Source organism: Physeter macrocephalus, chromosome 20 (genome assembly GCF_002837175.3).
Source record: "Physeter macrocephalus isolate SW-GA chromosome 20, ASM283717v5, whole genome shotgun sequence".
Classification (NCBI taxonomy): Eukaryota; Metazoa; Chordata; class Mammalia; order Artiodactyla; family Physeteridae; genus Physeter; species Physeter macrocephalus.
In genome coordinates, this window is record NC_041233.1 from 62,032,065 (window position 1) to 62,054,121 (window position 22,057).

At 41.4% G+C, this 22,057-nt stretch overlaps 1 protein-coding gene across 4 annotated transcripts in view; it reads right to left on the reverse strand.

Moving 5' to 3' along the window:
* Nucleotides 1-22,057, reverse strand: part of SORCS1 (sortilin related VPS10 domain containing receptor 1) — a 587,212-nt gene that overhangs the window by 133,189 nt on the left and 431,966 nt on the right. For all 4 annotated transcript variants that reach the window (XM_055081262.1, XM_024121364.1, XM_024121365.1 and 1 more), the window contains exons 7-9: nucleotides 12,806-12,924; nucleotides 9,961-10,050; nucleotides 2,558-2,737 (exon numbers count right to left, since the gene is read on the reverse strand). In XM_055081262.1, coding sequence (XP_054937237.1) covers nucleotides 2,558-2,737; nucleotides 9,961-10,050; nucleotides 12,806-12,924 — 389 coding nt within the window. The remainder of the gene's footprint in view (nucleotides 1-2,557; nucleotides 2,738-9,960; nucleotides 10,051-12,805; nucleotides 12,925-22,057) is intronic.

A 22,057-nucleotide genomic window follows, 5' to 3' on the forward strand; every position in this document is an offset into this window, starting at 1 on the left:
ATGTCATGAAGAGACTAGGGGTAGGACGGGAATAAAACACAGGCCTACTAGAGCATGGACTTGAGGATATGGGGAGGGGGAAGGGTAAGCTGTGACGAAGTGAGAGAGTGGCATGGACATATATACACTACCAAACGTAGGGTGGATAGCTAGTGGGAAGCGGCTGCATGGCACAGGGAGATCAGCTAGGTGGTTTGTGACCACCTAGAGGGGTGGGATAGGGAGGGTGGGAGGGAGGGAGACGCAAGAGGGAAGAGATATGGGAACAGACATATATGTATAACTGATTCACTTTGTTGTAAAGCAGAAACTAACACACTATTGTAAAACAGTTATACTCCAATAAAGATGTTAAAAAAAAAAAAAAAATATATATATATATATATATATACACGTGGTGTGGCCAGGATTTAAACCCAGCCAGCCTGACTCTAACATTTACACCCTAAATCAGAATTTTACCCTACATGAATTTGAAGGTAAATCACCAGAATATGTAAATGTTTTCCAGAATACATGTTCAGTTTGAGGCTGAGATATATGATACTATATTTATCTGGAACATGGGCAGGAAATGAAGTGGAAGAAACTTGTGAATGTATAAAAAATTTGCAGGGTATTTTTCTAAATATATACACAAAAACTATGCCCTATTCTAGTCTACCATAACTTCCATCACAAATATTTGAGCTCTGAAATGGGCATACAGTTTGTTAACATGCCTTTATACACACAGAGAAGTTTAGATACTAGAAGAAAATTCCCAAGAACTCCTAAAGATGAAGGTATGTAGATAGCATTAAAAGGAATTCTAATAATAGGTTTAAATTTCTTAAGTGAAATTGGTTTTCTTCTTTGACATACTGGATATGATTCCCTTACTTCTCATTACACAAACAACCTCTACTCTCTGAACTTATCCTTCACCAAATGATGACATCATTATGACTGAACATATTTGAATAAGTTTTATAATTCTTTTTCAGATAGAATATAAGTGTATGATTGCACTTCCCAAATTCTGAATATGTTTCATAATGGCTCATTATATCCCATTATAAATCCTTCATAGCACAAGACTGACAAATGGCTAAAATCCATCCCCAAATAGCAGCTTTCTTTTCACCTGACTGTGCTTTAAATGGCCACTAAAGTGTTGATGTTTGTCATAAAAGCTAACTGATCCAACATATGATTTTATTTTGAACCTGGTCATTCTGAGAAACAAAGGGTCACAGTTCCCTTAGGAAAATCTGGTAAACTCTGCTTTTTGTTTCTCCTCCTCACCACTCTTTAGGAAAAGAAAGACGTATTGATCTTATCTCATGCATTGGCCCTCTGAGAGGATGGCAGTTAGCTAATAGAGGTTATGCAGTCAGAAAGGTCGTCAAGTACAGGGAGTGTCTTTTTTTTTTCAATATTTAGCTATAATCATTTTTTTTTTAAATTATTTTATATTGGAGTATAGTTGATTAACAATGTTAATTTCAGGTGTACAGCAAAGTGATTCAGTTATACATATAAGAGGGATAGATTGGGAGTTTGGGATTGACATGTGCAAACTGCTATCTTTAAAATGGATAACCAACGAGGACCTACTGTATAGCACAGGGAACTCTCTCAGTATTCTCTAATGACCTAAATGGGAAAAGAATTTGACAAGGGAGTGTCTTCTGATGCAATGCAAAGACATCCTCTTAGTTCTTTCTTCAGAGAGATGTAAGGGAACACTGCCATTATCTCTTTGCTCCACCCCTGACACCCTATTAGCCCCTCAAGACAATTTTCAAATTTCACACTAGGCTCACTCTTATTCAAACCCTTTAATTGTTTGACTGCTTCCCTAGACACTTTCCAAGCCCTCTGGGGCTTCATGGCCTGTGGACTTGGTCAACAAAGAATCCCTACCATTCTCTAGTAGGTCTGTGTCTTTATTCCCGTCTTACTCCTAGGTTCTTTGTGACCTTTTTTTTTCTTAGATTCTATATATATGTGTTAGGATACGGTATTTGTTTTATGGGGAGGGGGAAGGGTAAGCTGTGACAAAGTGAGAGAGTGGCATGGACATATATACACTACCAAACGTAAAATAGCTAGCTAGTGGGTAGCTAGCTAGTGGGAAGCAGCTGCATAGCACAGGGAGATCAGCTCGGTGCTTTTTGTGACCACCTAGAGGGGTGGGATAGGGAGGGTGGGAGGGAGGGAGACGCAAGAGGGAAGAGATATGGGAGTATATGTATAACTGATTCACTTTGTCATAAAGCAGAAACTAACACACCATTGTAAAGCAATTATACTCCAATAAAGACATTAAAAAATAAAAAATAAAAAAAATTTTTTTAAATTAAAAAAAAAAGAATCCCTCCCAGAGCTGTTTTGTGGATTGCAAATTAACCAACAAAAATGTTCTGCAACCCGCCTCCCTCTCCCAAATGGAATGAGGCCACATAAGGAACTAGTTATTAAAATGATCGAGGAAACAGTCCCCAACTTGGGGACTTCAACTGCCAGTCCCAGCACTGCAGTGGCTCGAGACCACACGTGCCTTGTGACATACCTCATAGAGGTCGATCATGACGTTGCCCTCAGGGCCTCTGCTGCTCTGGACATTCTCCAAGGCCAGAGTAAAGTAGACACCACGGGTGTCTGAGATGTAGAGGTTGTACGTGTCGTTTTGGTTCCATTCTTGGACCGCTGCGAACACTTGGTTCTCATCAGTGCTGATGACATGCATGTCCTGAGGAAAGACGCAGGGAAGGAAACAGGAAGAAGAGTTTTATAAGTGCGCCTGGCATGCGTCCACAGAGTGGAATCTGATGAAGAATACCAGAATAGGCTCATAGGTACTGTGAGGGAGGACAGAGATTTTCCTATAGCATAGTTGTGACATAATAGTTAGTTAAGTGTTGGTCACATATTTCCCTTGTCCTTTATGAGGTTAGGCAGTAAGGTCATCAGAAAATAGGACAGGGAGATGCTTGGTAGCTCAGTTACAATCTAATTACCTCATTAGATAATTGAAGGATAATTTCTCAAATATGTATGAGTTTGGAGAACCAGGCATCCTGATAAATTTGCCAAGCACAAACATAGTACCTGTTCAAAAGGCACATATGTATATGTATAACTGATTCACTTTGTTGTAAAGCAGAAACTAACACACCATTGTAAAGCAATTATACTCCAATAAAGATGTTAAAAAAAAAAACAGGCAAAAAAAAAAGGCCTATATGGGGCAAATACGAGGGGCAGAGAGAAAACAGACAAGCTTTGCATAATCTCTCACTGTGGTCCAGGGACCAGCAGCATGGGCATCACCTGTAAGTTTGTTAGAACCTCAGGCCTCACCTATCAAATAGAAATCTGTATTTTAATAAGATCCACGGATGATTAATATGCACATTCATGTTTAAGAAACACTTCCCTAAGGCTCAGCAACCCCTAGAGGTTCCAGAGGAAAAATGTTCACCTGAGACCCCCAGAGCACTAATCTTCAGGTTAATGAGTGTTCAAGGACTTAGCTTATCAAAACCTGTACCCTGAGAAGTTCCCCAGGAAACCTTAAATAAATCAGGGAAAAGCAGTCTCATGAATGACGATGTTTTCAGACTCTGGTTGTCCTGGAAGATAGAAACAAGGCAGATGTAATGTGGAGGCAGTGAGCAGATGTCCCTGGGGTGGGGATTCCAAATCCTTTCTCTCCCCATTCAGAACTCCAGAGGAGTGGGTGTTCAGGGAGAGGCTGACATAGACCAAGGCTTGATGTCTCAGACCAAGGCCTGCTGTCTCCTTCAGGAGATCCCACTCATTGATCTCGGCAGCCTTCCCCCCTTCGCCCAAGGTAGTACACATTGGTATCATGTTCAAAAACCAAAAAGCAAAACAAAAGCAGAATTATGTATAAGGCTAAAGGTAAAAGAACAACCTGGAAAGATTCTTGGCCTTTGTGTAGCTCAGTGCTCAGATCCTCCCAGAGGGATCATCCACTCTCCTTGAAAAGATTCAGGAGGTCTGTCAATCTTCCTTGGCAACAACTCCAGGGCTGGAAAATTCTAGCTAACTTCAAAATTTCCCATTGTAATATATGCCCACGTTCTCTCAATCAATCAGTCAATCAGCAATTCAGCTTCAACTCTGCTTTAGACTTAGAGGAACAAGTCTCTCATTCCTCTTGAAAATTGACCATAGTGAACTCATATGATTCCAGAAGGAAGAAGTCCTTATCCAAAGGGTTTTGTATTCCTGACACCTTCTCAGGCCTTACTGCCATACTCTGGAGTTTGACAACGTTTTTATAGAAAAAGTGGGGAGGCCAAAAATGAACTCTGCCCATGAATTCAATTTGGCTGGTAATGCAAACTAAGGTTTGGTATAAAAGTTGGCCATATCTTATATCTGCCCAACGCCTATGTACATTTCTTCTGGCAACTGTAGCTTGATGTTCTTTGAAAAAACATCCTCATCCTTCTCAGACAAATTTCCTCCCTATGCTCAGTCTTTGCTACTTTCTCCCACCCTCAGCACCAGAAGTGATCTTGTAAGGCCTAGCATTCAGAAAATTCCATTTTTCTTATGACAGTGATTGGATCAGTGATGGCAAAATCAGTAAGACATGATGCTAGAATGACTGTGGAATTATTAGAGAGAGAGAAAAAAGTTATTTTTTACTGTTAGTTTGTAAGCAGTTGGAATAAAAATAAAGTCTAGATCTGATGGAGACATATCTTGGAGGCAGAGGATAAGCCAATCTTGGAAAAATAGGCTCAAAAGGTGGAGAGAGATGGTCCAAATTCTATGATACTCTTTGAGTCTCTGAATGTGGATATCTAAGGAGCCTGCCCACCCGTAAACTTGTTTAGTTACAGAGGACAGTAGAGCAAAATGATTAAAAGAATGGTCTTTGAAATAAAACTACTTGAGTTCAAATGCCGGGTCTGTCATTCAGCTGTGCGAATGGAACTTTGTGCCTCAGGATTTCCACCTGCAAACCAGAGATAATAGTATGCCCTTCATGGAGTTGTGAGGATTAAATCAGTTAGTAAGTGTTAAGCATTTAACCACAGTGCCTGGTGTTAGCATCTGCTCCATACATGCTAGCTATTTTCTGTTGAGCAAACCCTAAATCCCCTTTGTTGATTAAGCAAGGTTGATTTGGCCTTTCTGTTCACTGCAAATATCAGGGTGCTAACTAATACACTTAACAAAAAGTGGTTCATCCAAATGTTTTGTTTCTTTCTAATCGAGGGAATTAACTGTGGAAACGAGTCCAAAGGCCATTCATCCACTGAGGGCCGAACCTTCTATGGCTCCCCATTTCCTATAGGACAAAGATCAAAATCCTTACCCTACCATTTAGAACCCTTAAACAACTACTCCCAATTCATGTTTCCTTCCTTGTTAGCAGGATGTAGCTTCATCCCTGAATTCAAGTTAAAATATTTCAGCAGTAACCTGGTCCCTGCATAACTGTGCCTTTGGACCCATTAAATAATCCTAGGGGCCAGAGTAAATCATCCATACTACCGCAGCCCACTCAAACTTTTCCTTGGTCGGTGTAGAATGCAAAACACCGATGCATCAAGTACTTAAGTCACTTAGAGAACTAGTAACAAAACAAAAACAGATTAAACGGCCACCGATAGATAAGGGCCAACGGCAGATCTCTCTCTATATATAATCTAATTACATTGAAGAGACTGTTTAAAAACTATGTTGGTCTTAAATATTTTAACTGAAACGTCTGACATATTTAAATGCCATCTTTCCTTTTTCTTCTTGCCTACACGCGCCTATATCAGGAAAATATGTTATTTCACCCAAAATGGCACTTTACGTTGAAAGCTTATACTGAGATACACAATTTTAGACCAAGAAGTAAACTCTGAGATGTTCTAGAGCACTTCCCAACATCTCTTCCAGAGGACACCAGTATTGTTCGATTTTAATAGATTATTTTTTGAATGGATCCTTTTGTAAAACGTTTTGATTAATGCTAACTATACAGCTTTCTTGCTCACAGGACATCCTAGAGCCTTTAACATATCAGCAAGCTTCTGTTAGTCTCTAGGCAAGGAGCATGGAATGGAGTTTATTTCTTTTTTTAAACTCACGATCATAGAACCAAATTTTCATGAAGCATCTCTAAGGGCATTTTATTGAGTAATGAGTTTGAGAAAATATTATTGTGAATCTAAGCTCCGTATTTTAAAAATGTAAAAAAAAAGAAAGAGAAATTGACAAACCAGCCCAAGGTTCAAAGCAGGGGAATGACAGATCTAGGTCTGGAATTAGGGTCTCTCGCTGTGAATCAAGCAGCCTTTTCATCACCCACACCTCAGTTCACATCGATCTTCTCCAACACAGACAACTAGATCCATACTAATACTAATATTACCTTACTTTTATAGAGTATCTGTCCTCCAAAATGCTCAAAGCACTTTCATATGTGTTGCCTCATTTATCTCACCTGAGTAGCTCAGAATGAGCTCCAAGTATGGTAAGGGAGGAGAACTGTCACTAGGTCTCCCTGTCTGGAGGACCTCACGCTCTTAATGGTAACAGCAATATTACAATCTCCCCACCTCCTTCTCTGGTCATCTTTACCATTATATTAATTATTTTTTTAAATACAGCTCAGGGTAACCTCAGTCTTTCAAGAGTTGATACAATGGCAGGGGATGATTAAAGAAAATTTGAGCATGTAAGTGCAGGTTTGTCTCAGTTCCTTTGGTGGGCATGAAGCTTTGTTCCTTTCCAGCTGCAGCAGCCCTGCTTTGATAAAGGGTCCTGAGATACATGCATCTTTGCCATGGATCAATCCACCCAAGCTGGGGCTTCTCTTTGAAGGTGTAATGGGATTGTAATGAGGCATCTCATTGCCTTAAATAATAAACACCCACTTGGACCAAATAGTACATTCATTCTCTGTAGTGGTTCCGATTTTTCTGGGGACAAGCTAAATTAATCACCCCACTCTACCCTCGGACCTCAGACGAGGCTGACTAATGGAACATGCTCATCTGGGAGAGTGTGGGAGGGGCCAGACAGCCAATTCAGGCTCTGACTAAAACTCTTCCTTCCAGATTGGCAAGATGCCACTGGGGACAGCTGTCAACAGTGATTGGCGTGATGGCTATGAACAAGCAATGCACAGTATGTGCTTCCCAACACTCCAGCCAAGGGGCCAAGTGGTTTCTTTGTTTTAAAATACCATTCTGAGGCTGCATAGGTCAATGGGACTTTTTCTCTGGATGCTCCTCAGAATATAAAAATTTGGGGGGTGGGTGCTGCTCCCTTTTAGTAATAGAATCTATTAATTTATTTAGAGAGTATTAAAGTGTAATACAAGAAATGCCAGTTTGGGAGTCAGGAGATTCAAGTTCTAGCCTCAAATCTGCAGCAAGAAGCATCTGGTTTGGCTGAAACTTATTCCACTCAAAAAGTATATTCCCAAGAGTAAGTAAGCATGAGATGAGTGGCTTGAAACTGCTGTTTCCTGATGTAGCCCCAATTCCCACATGCCTCTTGAACAGGAGCATCTCACTGCATTGAGTATGTTCTTGTTTTTAAAGGTGAAAGTCTTACAAGCCAACTACTTCATTTATTGGTCAAAGACAGCAACTTATTTCAGTGCTCAAGTGAAAAAAATCAAAACAACAAAAACAAAACAACCACCAGCTCTGTTGGACTTACCAAGGTAACATGATCATCTCCCTCATGGACCTCCCTAAAAGATTATCATGGGTAATTTTAACAACACTCAATTTTTCTTTTACATACTGACTTTACCCAATTCTCATCTAAGGCACAACTCCAATGTTGTGTTTGTCTTTTTGGAAAATGTTTTAAGCCAAATCAAGAGCAAGGAGCATTTAAACATATACAGGCATAGGCATATAGTTCTGGGCAATTACCACTGTCATTAATCTCTTAGCAGCTGAAAAAAATAACTACTAACATGGAAATAGTTCTTTGCAGTTAATAGTGTAATTTAATGTGTGTTATTATCTCTAATGGGCTGAGGTTTACAGCTCACTTTTCACTACGCTAGAGCTGAGGTTTACAGCTCACTTTTCACTACGCTAGAGTTAGGGGCAGAGAGATGGCCAAGGATGAGAATTCTGCCTGGAGAAACCACTGGCTCTCCTGGGAGAGGAGACCTGCAGAGCCCTTGTGCTATATCTATCACTGATTCCCTGGGCAGGTAGCTGATGTTGGTCCAAGATAGCAAACTACAAAGTCATGGATAAAAATACAAGACAAAGAGTCATGAAAACACAATTGAAAAAAAAGTTATTTATGTTCTTTGTTCAACCAAAGGTTTCAAAGCTGAGCTATATTTAAACCTACACAGTCCCCTTCTTACAGCCACATGCATCTCCCTTGTTCTATGATCAAGGCACACCTATCAGAGTGGCCATCATCAAAAAGTCTACAAATAACAAATGTTCGGGAGGATACAGAGAAAAGAGAACCCTCCTACACTGTTGTGGGAATGTAAATTGGTGCAGTCACTGTTGAAAACAGTATGGCATTTCCTCAAAAAACTAAAAATAGAACTACCATATGATCCAGCAATTCCACTGCTGAGTATATAGCCAAAGAAAACAAAAACACTAATTCAAAAAGATAAATGCACCTGAATGTTCATAGCAGTATTATTTACAATTGCCAAGATATGAAGGCGACCAAAGCGCCCATTAGCTGATGAATGGATAAAGAAGATGTGTGTGTGTGTGTGTGTGTGTGTGTATGTGTGTGAGTGAGATGGAATATTACTCAGCCATAAAAAAGAATGAAATCTTGCCTTTTGTGACAACATGGATGGACCTAGGGAGTATTATGCTTAGTGAAATAAGTCAGAAAGAGAAAGACAAATCCTCTACGTTATAGCTTATATGTGGAATCTAAAAAGTAAAACAGATGAATGTATATTTAAAAAACAGACTCACAGATATAGAGAACAAACTAGTAGTTACCTGTGGGCAAAGGGAAGGGTGGAGCAGCTAGATGGAGGTATGGGATTAAGAGATATAAACTACTATGTATAAAATAAATAAGCAACAAGGATATATTGCACAGCACAGGAAAATATAACCACTATTTTGTAATCTATAAAAATATTGACTCACTATGTTCTATACCTGAAGCTAATATAATACTGTAAATCAACTATACTTCAATAAAAAATTTAAAAATAAAAACACTCACATGTCAGTGGTTGTTGCTAGAAGAAAAAAAAAGGCACAATACATTAACAATTTCTGGCTACTTAAAATATATCACAGTGGCAGCAAGACCTCAAATCCACAGCTTTGAGCTCCCAAGTCAGTTTCACTTCCACTAGGTGGCGCTCCATATTAACGCAGTTCTTCAGTGTTTGTGGAGAGAGAGCCTGGGAATGTTAGAGGTTGGGAGTCTTTAACTTTTGTCTGCCTCTCTTTTTAAAGGCGTATGTCTTTGGGAAAGTCTAAAAAATTAGCTGTGTCTCCGAACCCTAAAGACAACCAGTCTCGTAAGTTCCACAGAAAGCAAATGTCGGATGCTACATAGCTGCATCACCTCTCCATGATTAATAACAACAAAATGGTATATATATATATATCATACCTGCTGCACTGATATACTGTGTATCCAAAGCATAGTTTCTGTCCTGCTAGAAAACCAATACATCCCACTTGAAAAGCAAAAGCAAATCAGTTATCAATTTACTCAGATGCTCCTACGGCAAGAATTCCAAAGAATTAGAGAGAGAAAAAGAGAGAAAGAGAGAGGTGGGGGAGGGAGGGATGGACCACTGAGAGAGAAGGGAGGATAAGGAGGTTGGCAAAAAAGAAAGTAAAGAAGTGAACCTGAGAAACAGAGATGGGGGATGAAAATAAATAAATAACTACAAGAGACTGAAAGGGTCCTTGGGAAAATGAGTAGATACTGAAATAGAGAAATTGATTCAGGCCATACCTTGGGCAAAGCATATTTGGGCAGCTTCATTTGGGCAAACGCATTCCTTCGGTAGGAAACGTAGTAGTGTGGCCGTCCTCCTGATGTCAGCTGGAGCATAAACATAAAGGGCGTAAGAAGAGCTGCTACTACGGCAGTTACAGGTCACAGAAGGACAGCCCGTGAATGGAAGGGGGTAGCTGCCAACACAACAGCGTAAGTGAGTATTGTGGGCCAGTGTAGAGAACTGGCATTCAGTTCAAAAACAACTTAGACAGTGTATGTGAGTTCAGAGGCCCAAAGTGAACCCACTGCACAAAAATACAATTCTTCAATTTGCCCTGCGGTGCAGAAGTCAGGAAACATTTTTAGCAATTTTTTTTTTTTTTTAATAATACAAGCCTTAGGGTATATTGGATCCGTGTCCCTCACCAGCCCAGCCATCTAGCCCCAAGACTCTGACCACACAAACAGGTCCCTGTGCCAGATCAAAAGGGAATGGTCCAGGTCACACAGTGGCAGAACGGGAGCCCCGATCTCGGCACTGAATTCCAGTTTTGTGCAGTCACACTGCTGGCTGTGAGCACGTCCCACACGCAGCAGTGCTGCTGATATGTTAGACGAAAATCCAAGCCAGGAGAGTGGTTCAAAATCATTCTCGATCTCAACCTCCCAGCAGAGAACGAATGGTGAGCTACCTCCCCCAGGTCTGCCCAGAATGTACAGCCCAAAGAAGCCCGTGAGTCGGAGGTGGGGTGAGAAGCGCTGTGGTCTCCAACTCAGCTGAGCACCACGAGGGGCAGGCTGTCAGCGGTGCACTGCCACTCTCTTTCCCCTTTGGAGCCACTCTTTTTTTCCCAGCTTTATTGAGCTATTATTGACATAGAGCACGTGCAAGTTTAAAGTGCACGATATGATGATTTGGTATGTATATATTGTGAAATGATTACCTCATATAAGGTTAGTTAACACCTCCATCCTTTTACTTAATTAAGATTTTGTGTCTATGTGTGTGATAAAATTTCAGATCTATTCTCTTAACAACTTTCAAGTATATAATACAGTATAGCCACCATGCTGTTTATTACTTATTCATCATATAGCTGGACATGTATCCCCTTTGACGGGCATCTCCCCATATCCCTAGCCCCCAGTCCCTGAAAACCACTTTTTACCTCTCAGTTGCTATGAATTCCTGTTGCTACTCTTAACCCCTGTAAACATCTGGACTTTGAAGTCATCTGGAGTTTGCATACTCAGAATGTCAACAAATGCTCTGGGTGAATTTTCACCAGACACGTAAAAATGTGACTAGAAAGTTATCATGTTCACCATGACGTGGCCAGACCACCTCTTAGACCTAGTGACGGGTTGTATGTTCATAGCGGCCTGGGTAGAAGATATATAAAACTCTAAATGCACAATTGATTTTCATTTGCGAGTCATGTATGTGGATTATAAACTGTTACTAGAAAACAGGAGAGGTCCCTGGAAGCAACACTGATAGAGAAATGATTTATACATAGAACCAATATGGGTAACCATTGCCCATTTTAATGTCACTTGATAATTTGAAGCTGAAGTTATCCGAGTGCTCGTTATTCATTTTCTTAGAGGAAAAGGAAGTGTGTGTGTGTGTGTGTGTGTGTGTGCGTGTGTGTAACTGTGAACTATTTTAAAAGTACATGGGCTGATAGTAAGGAATTTGAACATTTACTTCCCAATACATGGGATTAAATATTCTAAATTATGATTTCTTGTCCAAGTAAACATACTAGTATCTAGAATGTCTCAATCACAGTGAAATTGTATATTTATTTATAAACTATGTCTCAATCACAGTGAAATTGTATATTTATTTATAAACTATTTAGCAATTGCACCTTTGTCAATTTTAACATGGAAAGCAGTAAAGGAATTTTTAAACGTTTTGTCCAAACAAGCCTAAATGTGCCCTTAAATGTGAAAAGAGACAAAGCATTCTTGTTCCTTCTCTCTTCTAACCACTCCTGAACCCCCAGCTTCTCAAGTTGTTTCCCACTCTCGCGGAGGTGAGAAACCTGTCTGAATCCGTCTCATCTAAATTCTCTTGACCCTGATCACAGCCGTGCCTGTAAACAACAAAGGCTGATCACGCTCCATCGTCTCTGCCCCTCGCCACCTCCAGCCACCCCACAGCTTCCTGCTACTGCCTGTTTCTCTATTTTGAAGGTGGGTACTCAAGAGGGGCGTGTTGGCTGACTGCTCTCCTGATAGGAAGAAACTGACATATCTGCTCGGTCCTCTGGCTGACTGAAGGGAGGTGAGTCTTCTGAGCAATGCCTCCAGGACCCCACATTGACAAGTCCTCCAGACACCGCCCCAAGGAAGGAATTACTATTCTGTTAGTACAGAAGCTTCAAATTGGTAATGTTCCTTTTGTTAAAAAAATAATGCCTTGGTGGGGGGGGGCAGCGTAAGCTGGGACGAAGTGAGAGAGTAGCATGGACATATATACACCACCAAATGTAAACTAGAGAGCTAGTGGGAAGCAGCCGCATAGCACAGGGAGATCAGCTCGGTGCTTTGTGACCACCTAGAGGGGTGGGATAGGGAGGGTGGGAGGGAGACTCAAGAGGGAGGGGATATGGGGATGTACGTATATGTATAGCTGATTCACTTTGTTATACAGCAGAAACTAACACACCATTGTAAAGCAATTATACTCCAATAAAGATGTTAAAAATAATAATAATAATAATAATGCTTTTTTTTTCTTTCTTTATTGCTCTTCAGGGAGTGTAAGCAAGCAAAGGGGATGCATTAGGGACAGAAGCAGGGAAGGGAAATGTCTTTGACACAATCAATGGAAGTGGATCTTTCATACCTGAACAAACACATAATCATCCTGGACAATCAAAGAGTCTGGGTCAATGTAGCCTGGGAAAGGCTTGTTTCTGCTGGCCTCTGTGCAGTTCTGCATTCGGCAGGTTAGGTATTGTGAATCTGAAAAAAACGAGGGTGGGGTGATATACACACAGCATGTTAGAGTCAGAGTGGACATCTTCTACTTCTCTTGCTGTCCGCAAGCCTTTCAACAAACCCTCACATTCTCTATTAACTACATTACTGTTATTATTGTCGTTAAAAGTATTATCAGTATTACTTTACTCACTTGCTGTCAACACCACCATCACTATTTCCCAGCGCCTCCACCAACTCCTGTCATCCTAGAATATTAAATTCCTGTTAAGTAAATTTTTTCCTTCCAAACCCAAATGCAAATATTTTCAAAAGCTGGCAATAATACTTGTGCCTTCTTAGTTATTTTTTCTCATTTATAGGCTTCACCTCCACACTTCGACCTTTGATAAACTGGGAAACACACACATATGTGCAATCATCAATCACCTCACGCTAGAAGTGCTGTTGTTATAAACAATAAGATGCTATGTGAAGATAAAGGTTTTTCTTCTATTACTAATTGGAAATAAAACAGAATTGAGAGGAGATTCCCAACTCAAAAACTTTGCCCTCATTTTATAGGTGAGTAAACGAAGACCCTGCATCTCACCTGAGACTCTAGCAGGTGATAAACATATCAGTAATAACAACTCAATAGATTTGATCCCTGTTGCTGGAAGTATATCGTGTGAGGGAGACTGTCGCTGTTTTTCACCCGCAACTATTCTGCCCTATGAATCAGATGTCACTTAAAAGTCCCTTTGCCTCCTTGCATTTAGAATAAATTCAAACCCTCTACCATCACTGCTTCAACTGCCCCTCATGCTAGCCTCTTCTCTCCCTGTGATTCTTCTCATCTAAACTGCAATACGTTCAGGAATTTGGCCAAACTTTCTACCACTTACGAGGCTTTACATTTGTATTCCCTCTGACTCAACTGCTTCTCTCCAGGTTGTTCCCCAAAGAAGGTCTAGGTTTCAGCTAACTGTTACTTCTGAGGGTTTTCCATGATTACTTTCGGTAACACTCCATCCTGTTAATTCCCTTCATGGAATTTATCACAATCTAAAGTCAGCTTGCTCATGATTTATTTCTGCCCCTCTCCCTGTTAGAATATAAGCTCCACGAAGACAGAGACCTCTTTTGCCTTTGTTGTTCCCTCCTAGACCTCCCGATTCTAATACTGTTCCAGGCACATAGTACGTAATAAATAAATATTCCTTGGAACATACCACTTTACTGGAATGTATCTTTTTGAATGAAAAAGGAAGTTATTTTACCTTTTTTTGGTGCTTAATGAGTGGGTAAGTTTAATTTCAGGACATCAAAGATGTATGAAGAAATCCACTCTTCCAAATGAAGAAATCAGGACATGATTATTTACATGAAATGGGGGGTAGGAAAGCGTATGTTGAGTTGGATATAAGGATTCACTAATTGACTTCCCTGAAGGAAATTTCTAGCACTACTTTTACTGAAGAACTTGGGTAAACCTGTATTCTACAAGGAGTGCCACTAGGGGGCGGCATGCATATTTGCTCCAACTGACCAATGGCTGACGTAGCTCCTGATAAGCTCTAAGGAGAGGGAAGGAGAGCTTTATCCACAATCTTCCTTTATCCCGCTGCCATGTGTGGTGATGGGGATAGTTCTCAAGTATTTTAACCCATCTAGTCCTCCAAAGAGAAACTAAAGAAAAGCCTTTTTCTCTCCCTTCCCTATCTCCTTTCTTAGACATTCTTATAGCTTCATTTTAGGGCATAACTCATGACCTTTCTCCCTGAAGAGAATTTCTGGGACTCATCCCTTCCCAGAACAGTTCTCCCCATGGCACACAAAATCTGCACCTCACAATTTCACACTCCATCAGACCCTTTTACAGCTTTAGTTGACTTCTGTTTTTCAAAAGGCAACTCAGGGTCATAGAAATGGAGATTGGCATCTGTGAGACCTGGGCTTGAGTTCTGGTGTGGTCATAGCTGCATAATTCAAAGGAAATTACCTTCCTGAGTCTTGCTACCTTCATCTATTAAATGAGGATGCCAATGTCAACTATCTTGTAGTTTGGCTCTAAGAATTTACTGAAATAATATATATGCTAAATGCTTTGAAACTCAAAGTTGTACAAATGTCAGTTGTTACTATCAACTATAATGTTCCTATTTTCTCTTTTGCTTCTTTTCACAATGATTAGATCAGTTTGGGGCACACAGTTTGTCCTTAAGAAAACTGAATTTGAGTATTACATTTATATTTCACTATCAGGCACTATTGGTGACCTATCCAATGCTCACTCCTCCCTGCCTCTTTGCCAGAAAAGCCAGTACTGGACCTGATGGCTCATCTTTCTTCCACATGAATCAGAAGCTCTGATGTGCAGGGAATAATCCTCTTGAGTCTATGCCCACTCTACTTGCCATCATTTGCTGTAGGAAAAGCCATTTAAACCAGTTCTAGTAAATAAGAAGTGAAAGAGATCTTTTTAAAATTAATTAATTAATTAATTAATTATGGCTGTGTTGGGTCTTCGTTTCTGTGCGAGGGCTTTCTCCAGTTGTGGCAAGCAGGGGCCACTCTTCATCACTGTGCACGGGCCTCTCACTATCGCGGCCTCTCCTGTTGCGGAGCACAGGTTCCAGACGCGCAGGCTTAGTAATTGTGGCTCACGGGCCCAGCACAGGCTCCAGACGCGCAGGCTCAGTAATTGTGGCTCATGGGCCCAGCCGCTCCGCGGCATGTGGGATCCTCCCAGACCAGGGCCCGAACCCATGTTCCCTGCATTGGCAGGCAGACTCTCAACCACTGCGCCACCAGGGAAGCCCCTGAAAGAAATCTTTTAAGGGGCTACAGGGAGGCACAGCAGAAGACCTTCTTCTGCTACCACACAACACTGAGTCAACATCATGTGTGGGACTGCCCTAGCCTTCTTGTGCATGGTGGAGTCTTACAGTTAAGCTTACACAATGAGTATGATAAAGAGGTGGAAGGGACCTGTTCCATGATGACATCATTGAGACACTGATTATACTGAACCCAGGGTTGCCCTGTCTCTGTGCTTCTTGTTATGTAAGATAATGAATGAAAACAATTTGAATCAAAGGCTCAGGATTAGGAAGTCTCAGGCTTCAAATTACAAATACAACTTCCAATTAGAATTTCTCAGACTGTCACCTCATGAGGACTTCTTGAAGAATACACAGTGCTTGTTTTATCTATAATGGTGTCTAATAGTTTCTTTCTTAAGACCTCAACTTCCTCTTCAAAGCTCCCTGAGCAAGAATAAGATGGAAAATATAAAAATAAGCTTTTCACATTTATAACTCAACTATACAAAAATTATGAATCTGAGGGATCTGGGGAGAAATTAAAAGAACAGGGAAACTAATATTTGTTGAACATCTATGTGCCAAGTACTCTAAAGCATGTTCACACTTATTTGGTACATTTAATCTTCACAGTACTATAGAGTATAATTTATCAACTGACTTTGCAGATAAAGAAGCTCCAAGAGATTATAGAAATGGCAGTATGCGGTTTCAAACTGGGTTGGTTGGCCTCCAAGCCTGGTTTATGTATTTCCGCTATGTTGCATAGTGGAAATAAGGCAGCCAATTGGTTGGGGCCAATTTTTGTTAAGCATGTTTTTTGGCTTCCAAGTATAAATGGATAGACCTAGATTAAAAAAAAAAAAAAGCCTGCACGTTTGTATTTTTGTGCAGGGTCATTTGGCAATATGGATCAACATCTTTTCGGGTTCATTTCTGAGAATTCGACTTGAAGAAATAATTAATGATCTATGCCAAGATTTATCTACTTTGATATTCATCATAGTGTTGTTTATAATTTTAAAAAATAAGAGAAAACAAAGTGGCCAACTATTGAGGAACAACTAAATAGGCTGTGGCACATGCATAGTTTGCTATTAAAATCCTGCCTCTAGAGTATATATGAGGAATTACAGAAATGCTTAACGCATTTTATATCATAAAAATAGCTTACCAATAAATAATGTTGTATCAATGTTAATTTCTTAGATTTGAGGAAGAGAACATGGTTGTATAAGATGTTAACATTATGAGAAGCCGGGTAAAGCTGCACTATCTTGGTAACTTCTCTGTTTATCTAAAATTATTCCAAAATAAAAGTTTTTTAAAAGTAGGTTACCAAAATATGTGCATATGGACACGATTTTGTGCAAGTGGTATATATAGATGTCTACATATGTATGTTTACATGGGGAAAATGAATAAAAGTTATATATGTGATGTCAACACTTGCGTAGAGGCAGTGATGTGAGAGAGGCAGACAGCCAGTGTCAAATCTTTGGTCAGCACCTCTCGGCCGGGGAAAGGGGCCAGGGGTCATGGTGGGCTTGTGGGATCCTGCTGGCAAGAATTAGAGAACTATCTCTAATTCCTTTGCTTGTTCAATCTCTCTCTACTCCCCGTGCCACATACTGAGGCAGAGCTGTGCAATGAGCTGTTCTTGAGCTGAGAATTATAAAATGTACAACAGAGAGACCCAAGAAAAGCCCCAGGAAGAGGTCTTGAAACCATGTCTTTCTTGGAGAGGTTCAAAGTGAAATTTGCAAGCTGAAGGGGAACTGATCAATTCCCAAGGGCCTGCCTGTGGTAAACTGCTCCTGGTTTCTTCTCCTTCCCCTCCTAATGGAAACAGAAAGAAACTGGCTGCACTTCATATTGAGGGACCAATCAGTCTTATTCCCCTTGGGGCTTGCTGTAACGACATTAAGCATGATGAACTCTTCCCATATTCAATTCTGGTGAGTGTATGATGCAATTTCATAGGGAGTATCTCGTAATTTGGCATTAATTAACATCAATTAATGTAGGCAACTGCTAGACTTTAGAATTAATTTCATTACTTTTCCCACACAGATGTTTTCCTTGCCACAGGTAATTAGGACACTATGCTGCTGTTTTTAAGCATCTCCCTCTCTGCAACAGCTGCTGCTTGGAATAATGCAATTCCCATGCCCCCTGCGCTGCTCTAAGAAAGGGAAGCTGCTTTTTAAAGGCCAGGCTTGGAGCAGGGGAACAAGGGTTTAAATGCAGGCTTAGTTTGGTAAACCTAAGCAAATCACTTTACTTCTCAAATCTGTAAAATGGGAATAAACAGGAGCCATCCTGCCAGCGGTTATGAGGACTTAAAACCTCGGTCGGGAAACGTGTTCAGTCCTGTGTCTGGCTGGACTGTGCTCACGTAGTGGGAGCTGTGGCTGTGATAGAAGCACCCCCTCTTTCATCACCAGTACTGCTCACTGTGTCTCAAGGGAACCAACTGGGAAGCACTACAGACATTTCTACCTGAGACAATAAGCTTCCTCTATATTCATGCTTTGGTTTGGGTTAATATCTTTAAGTAATTTTTTAAAACACCATGAAAAGTATTCTCCCGGTGTAATTAATAGATAATAAATATTCTATGTGGGCAGTGTGAGGTAGTGGTTGGGGCAGAACTGGAAACTAACTAGGGCTGTGAGATGACACAGAAGTCACCTTGGTGCCCAGCACACAGGGCAGCCCGCCTGCAGCCTGATTGTTGTGCAGGGAGGGTCTCCCTCCCGTTGGAGTGAAGGGCTAGGTCCGAGCTCTTTCTCTCTTGTGTTATGTGACTCTGAGAAGGTCATTTACCAGACTAGGCTTCAGACGTTTTCTCTATAAAATGCGGGTTATTCGAATTTTAGGATCAAAGGAGGATGTTAACATCAGACTACTGACTTTAAGATCCGAAGGTCTTTACCATCCTTTACCCACTGAAACCTCTTCCCTTCTCACTCTCACCCAAGTGAACAAAGCTCTGTGATGTTGCTGGGAAGTCTGCGTCTCTGGGGCTTCCGCTCTTTTTAAACAGCACGTGCATTCCTGGCTGACACCCTGTGTTCATTCAGAGAGCTCCCCTGGTTTGAACTGCCTTTTCCTTTCCTGTGATCCTATCCAAATACTTCCTGGGCCCTTCTGTGGAGTTTTTCCTGAGGCTTGGGCAGACCTCTCCCTTCCCACAATGGCTCCATTGATAGCGACAGCAGCATTAACCTCCAAAATAACCAGAGCAACTTCTCTGAGTTAGGAACTGTGCTAAATGGATCACATGCTTTTTCTCTTTTAAACTTTGGAGAAAATCCAGAATAAGGTACTTTTTACAGGTAAAGAACTCCAGACTTAGGGATGATACTTTAACATTGTAAAAGTTTAATTTTAAATAAAACCATAAACTAGGCTGGCAAGCATGAACACTTTAAAGCTCTCTCCCATCCCCCATTAATTTTCAACTTTAAAGCAGAACAGTTTCTAAAGCCCATAATCTGTATATAAATTTTTATCTTGTGCTTTCTACTGTCCTATTATTTGGTTTGGAACATTCCTATTACATATTTGCACACAACACACCCTCACACACGTGTGTGTACACATGTATCAACAAGCTTGTGCTCATAGAAACTTCATTCCCATCAGGGGTCTAGAGCACTCTGTGGCATGTACCAGTTAGAAACTGAGATCTTCAAAAGTGAGACTCCAGCCTTGACCCCTGAAAGACTATATTGAGGATAAGAAGTTTCTGTGAAAATTATAAACTTAGATCAAATGTCCTCCTTTGGCATGATAAGCTTGTGGCATTGCTTTCTTCTAGGCAATCTCTTGATTTTGGCCCAGTATAACTTTCTAAGTGTTGTCTTGTATTGTTAGCCTTTGGACATTCAGGAGGCCATGATTACTACAGGGCAAGTTCTGGAATTACACATTTTTTGCCAAGCATGGGGCTCGGAATTGGGGACATGAGAGAGAGAACAGGAGGGCAAAATAATTTAGTAGAAATACAGAAAGTCCTTCACCAAGGATGATGCAGTGGGATGAGTGTATCCTAGCAGGAGGGCAGGTGCAGGTTCTGTGGGTCCCCAGGTGAGGGGCATCTGACCTTCAAACCTCTCCACGGATGGTTTACGCTGTGTCAGGACTTCTCCTGCGACTCTGCATTTATTTTACTTTGCATCACACAGAGTTGCAGACCTGTTGTGCCCTCATGGCCTATAGAACACCTGAATATAGAGACTACTTTACTATTGACTCTAACTCACAGAGGGACAGTTACCTGTGCAGGGGTGAGGGTGGGGACACCCAGGGGAGGCTGTGTGGAAGAGCTGAGAAAAGCCTGGAAAGCTGCTTGGAGCAGTGACAAGGGGGAGACATCATTCCAGAAAGCAGGAGCACTGGGCCAGAGCACGGGGGCATGAGAGAGAATGGGAGACAGGCTTGGGGAATGTCCGTCATCTCTTTTGTGAGAAAGTCACACTAGAACTCCAGTTTATGCCAAGAAAAGACACGAAGTTATCTGCAAGGTCACACCCAGCCATGAAAAACCGAGAAGCATGTTTGTTCTAGTAACTTTCCAAATTGAGTTTACAAAGAAAGGAGTGGGAGACGGAGAGACAGAGACAGGGAAAAGGACAAATAGTAGGAAAGAAAGAAAATAGGAATCAAGTGGAAAGGAGGGCGGGAGGGAAGGAAGGGAGGAAGAAATGAAAGCAGTTTTGTGCATGGGGGAGAAAATACACAGCCTGTATTCTCCAGGGCTTTTTGTGGGAGAGGGATGTACACTATTTACTTAGATGTGTTCATGTGTTATATGATGAATGCCAGGACAGAGGGTCAGTTCCAGGGACAGCCTCTGAGACACGTAGATATATCCAAACCACTATTTTTTCACTTACTAACTTTCTATTTTCATCACACTCGATACTGAATATCATACTTGGAACATGATAAATATTCAATAAAGATCAAGAAGACACAATCCTTGCCTTCCATAGTGAAATAAACAGAAGGAGATGACACGTTTGTCTGTCTTCTCTATATTCCAGCTACACCTCAGCCACGCCAAACATGCCCATACTCTGTATCCTTCACACGCGATGTTCCATCTGTCTGCAATGCTCTTCCACCCAGCAGACCCAGCTCTCTCCCTTACTTCCATAAGGACTTGGCTGAAAAACCAAATGCCACCTTATCAGAGATTCTTTGACAGCGGGGCCCCTGCCCCACCCCGTCACTTTTAATCTAGACTCTGCTTTGTTTTGCTTCCTAGAACATACCATCACCTGGCACTATGCATCTGTTTATAACCTGTCTCCCCTAACCAGAAGGTTAAGCTCTATGAGAGGAGGGCCTTTGCAACATCCCTTACTATCCTTCGTTCATGCCTAGAAGGGCAGCTGGCCTAGCACAGATGTCCAACAATACTTTTCAAATGAATGGATAATAAATAGGTCTGCAATGAACCAGACCTGGCTTCAAATTGTAGCCTGCGGCAATAGCAAAAATATTTAGCCACTGTAAGCCTCATTTTCCTCATAATTAAAGTGAGGAAAATAATCATAGGTCCTACCTCCAAGAGTTGTTGTAAGCAGTGCAGCAGCACCAGCCAAATAATAGGAATATAATGCACGATCCTAGCATGCGTGTTGCTTGAGAACACACGGGGCAACGGAGGGGGAGGTATGAGTAAGTGGCAAGATCTTTACTACGCTACCTTTTGTTCTTGTTTTAAAGCAGGAGTCAGAAACATGAGGAATTTTTCAAACCCTTAGAAATTGCCGCATATGCATGTTATATGGACTACTGCTGCTGAGTCCTGGGGGAGCCTGGAGACCCAGGAGAAACCCGGTCCTTTGTCCTAGAGTTAAGATCTGAACATCTAACAAAGTCATGGTGAAGGTGAAAAGAGATGAGACATGTCAAGGAAGGACTTTAGCAGGCAGCAACCTAAGTGCCCATTCACTAGCACAGGAATGAATAACATAGGCAGAATCGTCACACAGTGTAGAACGATACAGCAGTGAAAAAGACTGCACTGGAGCTCCACTCAGGACCATGGACAGAGCGCCACGCAAAGTACTGGGCAACAAGGCCGAAGGGTACCCAAAGTATGATACCATTTCTATGAAGTTCAAAATATACAAATCAGGGGCTTCCCTGCGCAGGGGCTTCCCTGGTGGCGCAGTGGTTGAGAATCCGCCTGCCGATGCAGGGGACACGGGTTCGTGCCCCGGTCCGGGAAGATCCCACATGCCGTGGAGCGGCTGGGCCCGTGAGCCATGGCCGCTGAGCCTGCGCTCCGCAACGGGAGAGGCCACAACAGTGAGAGGCCCGCATACCGA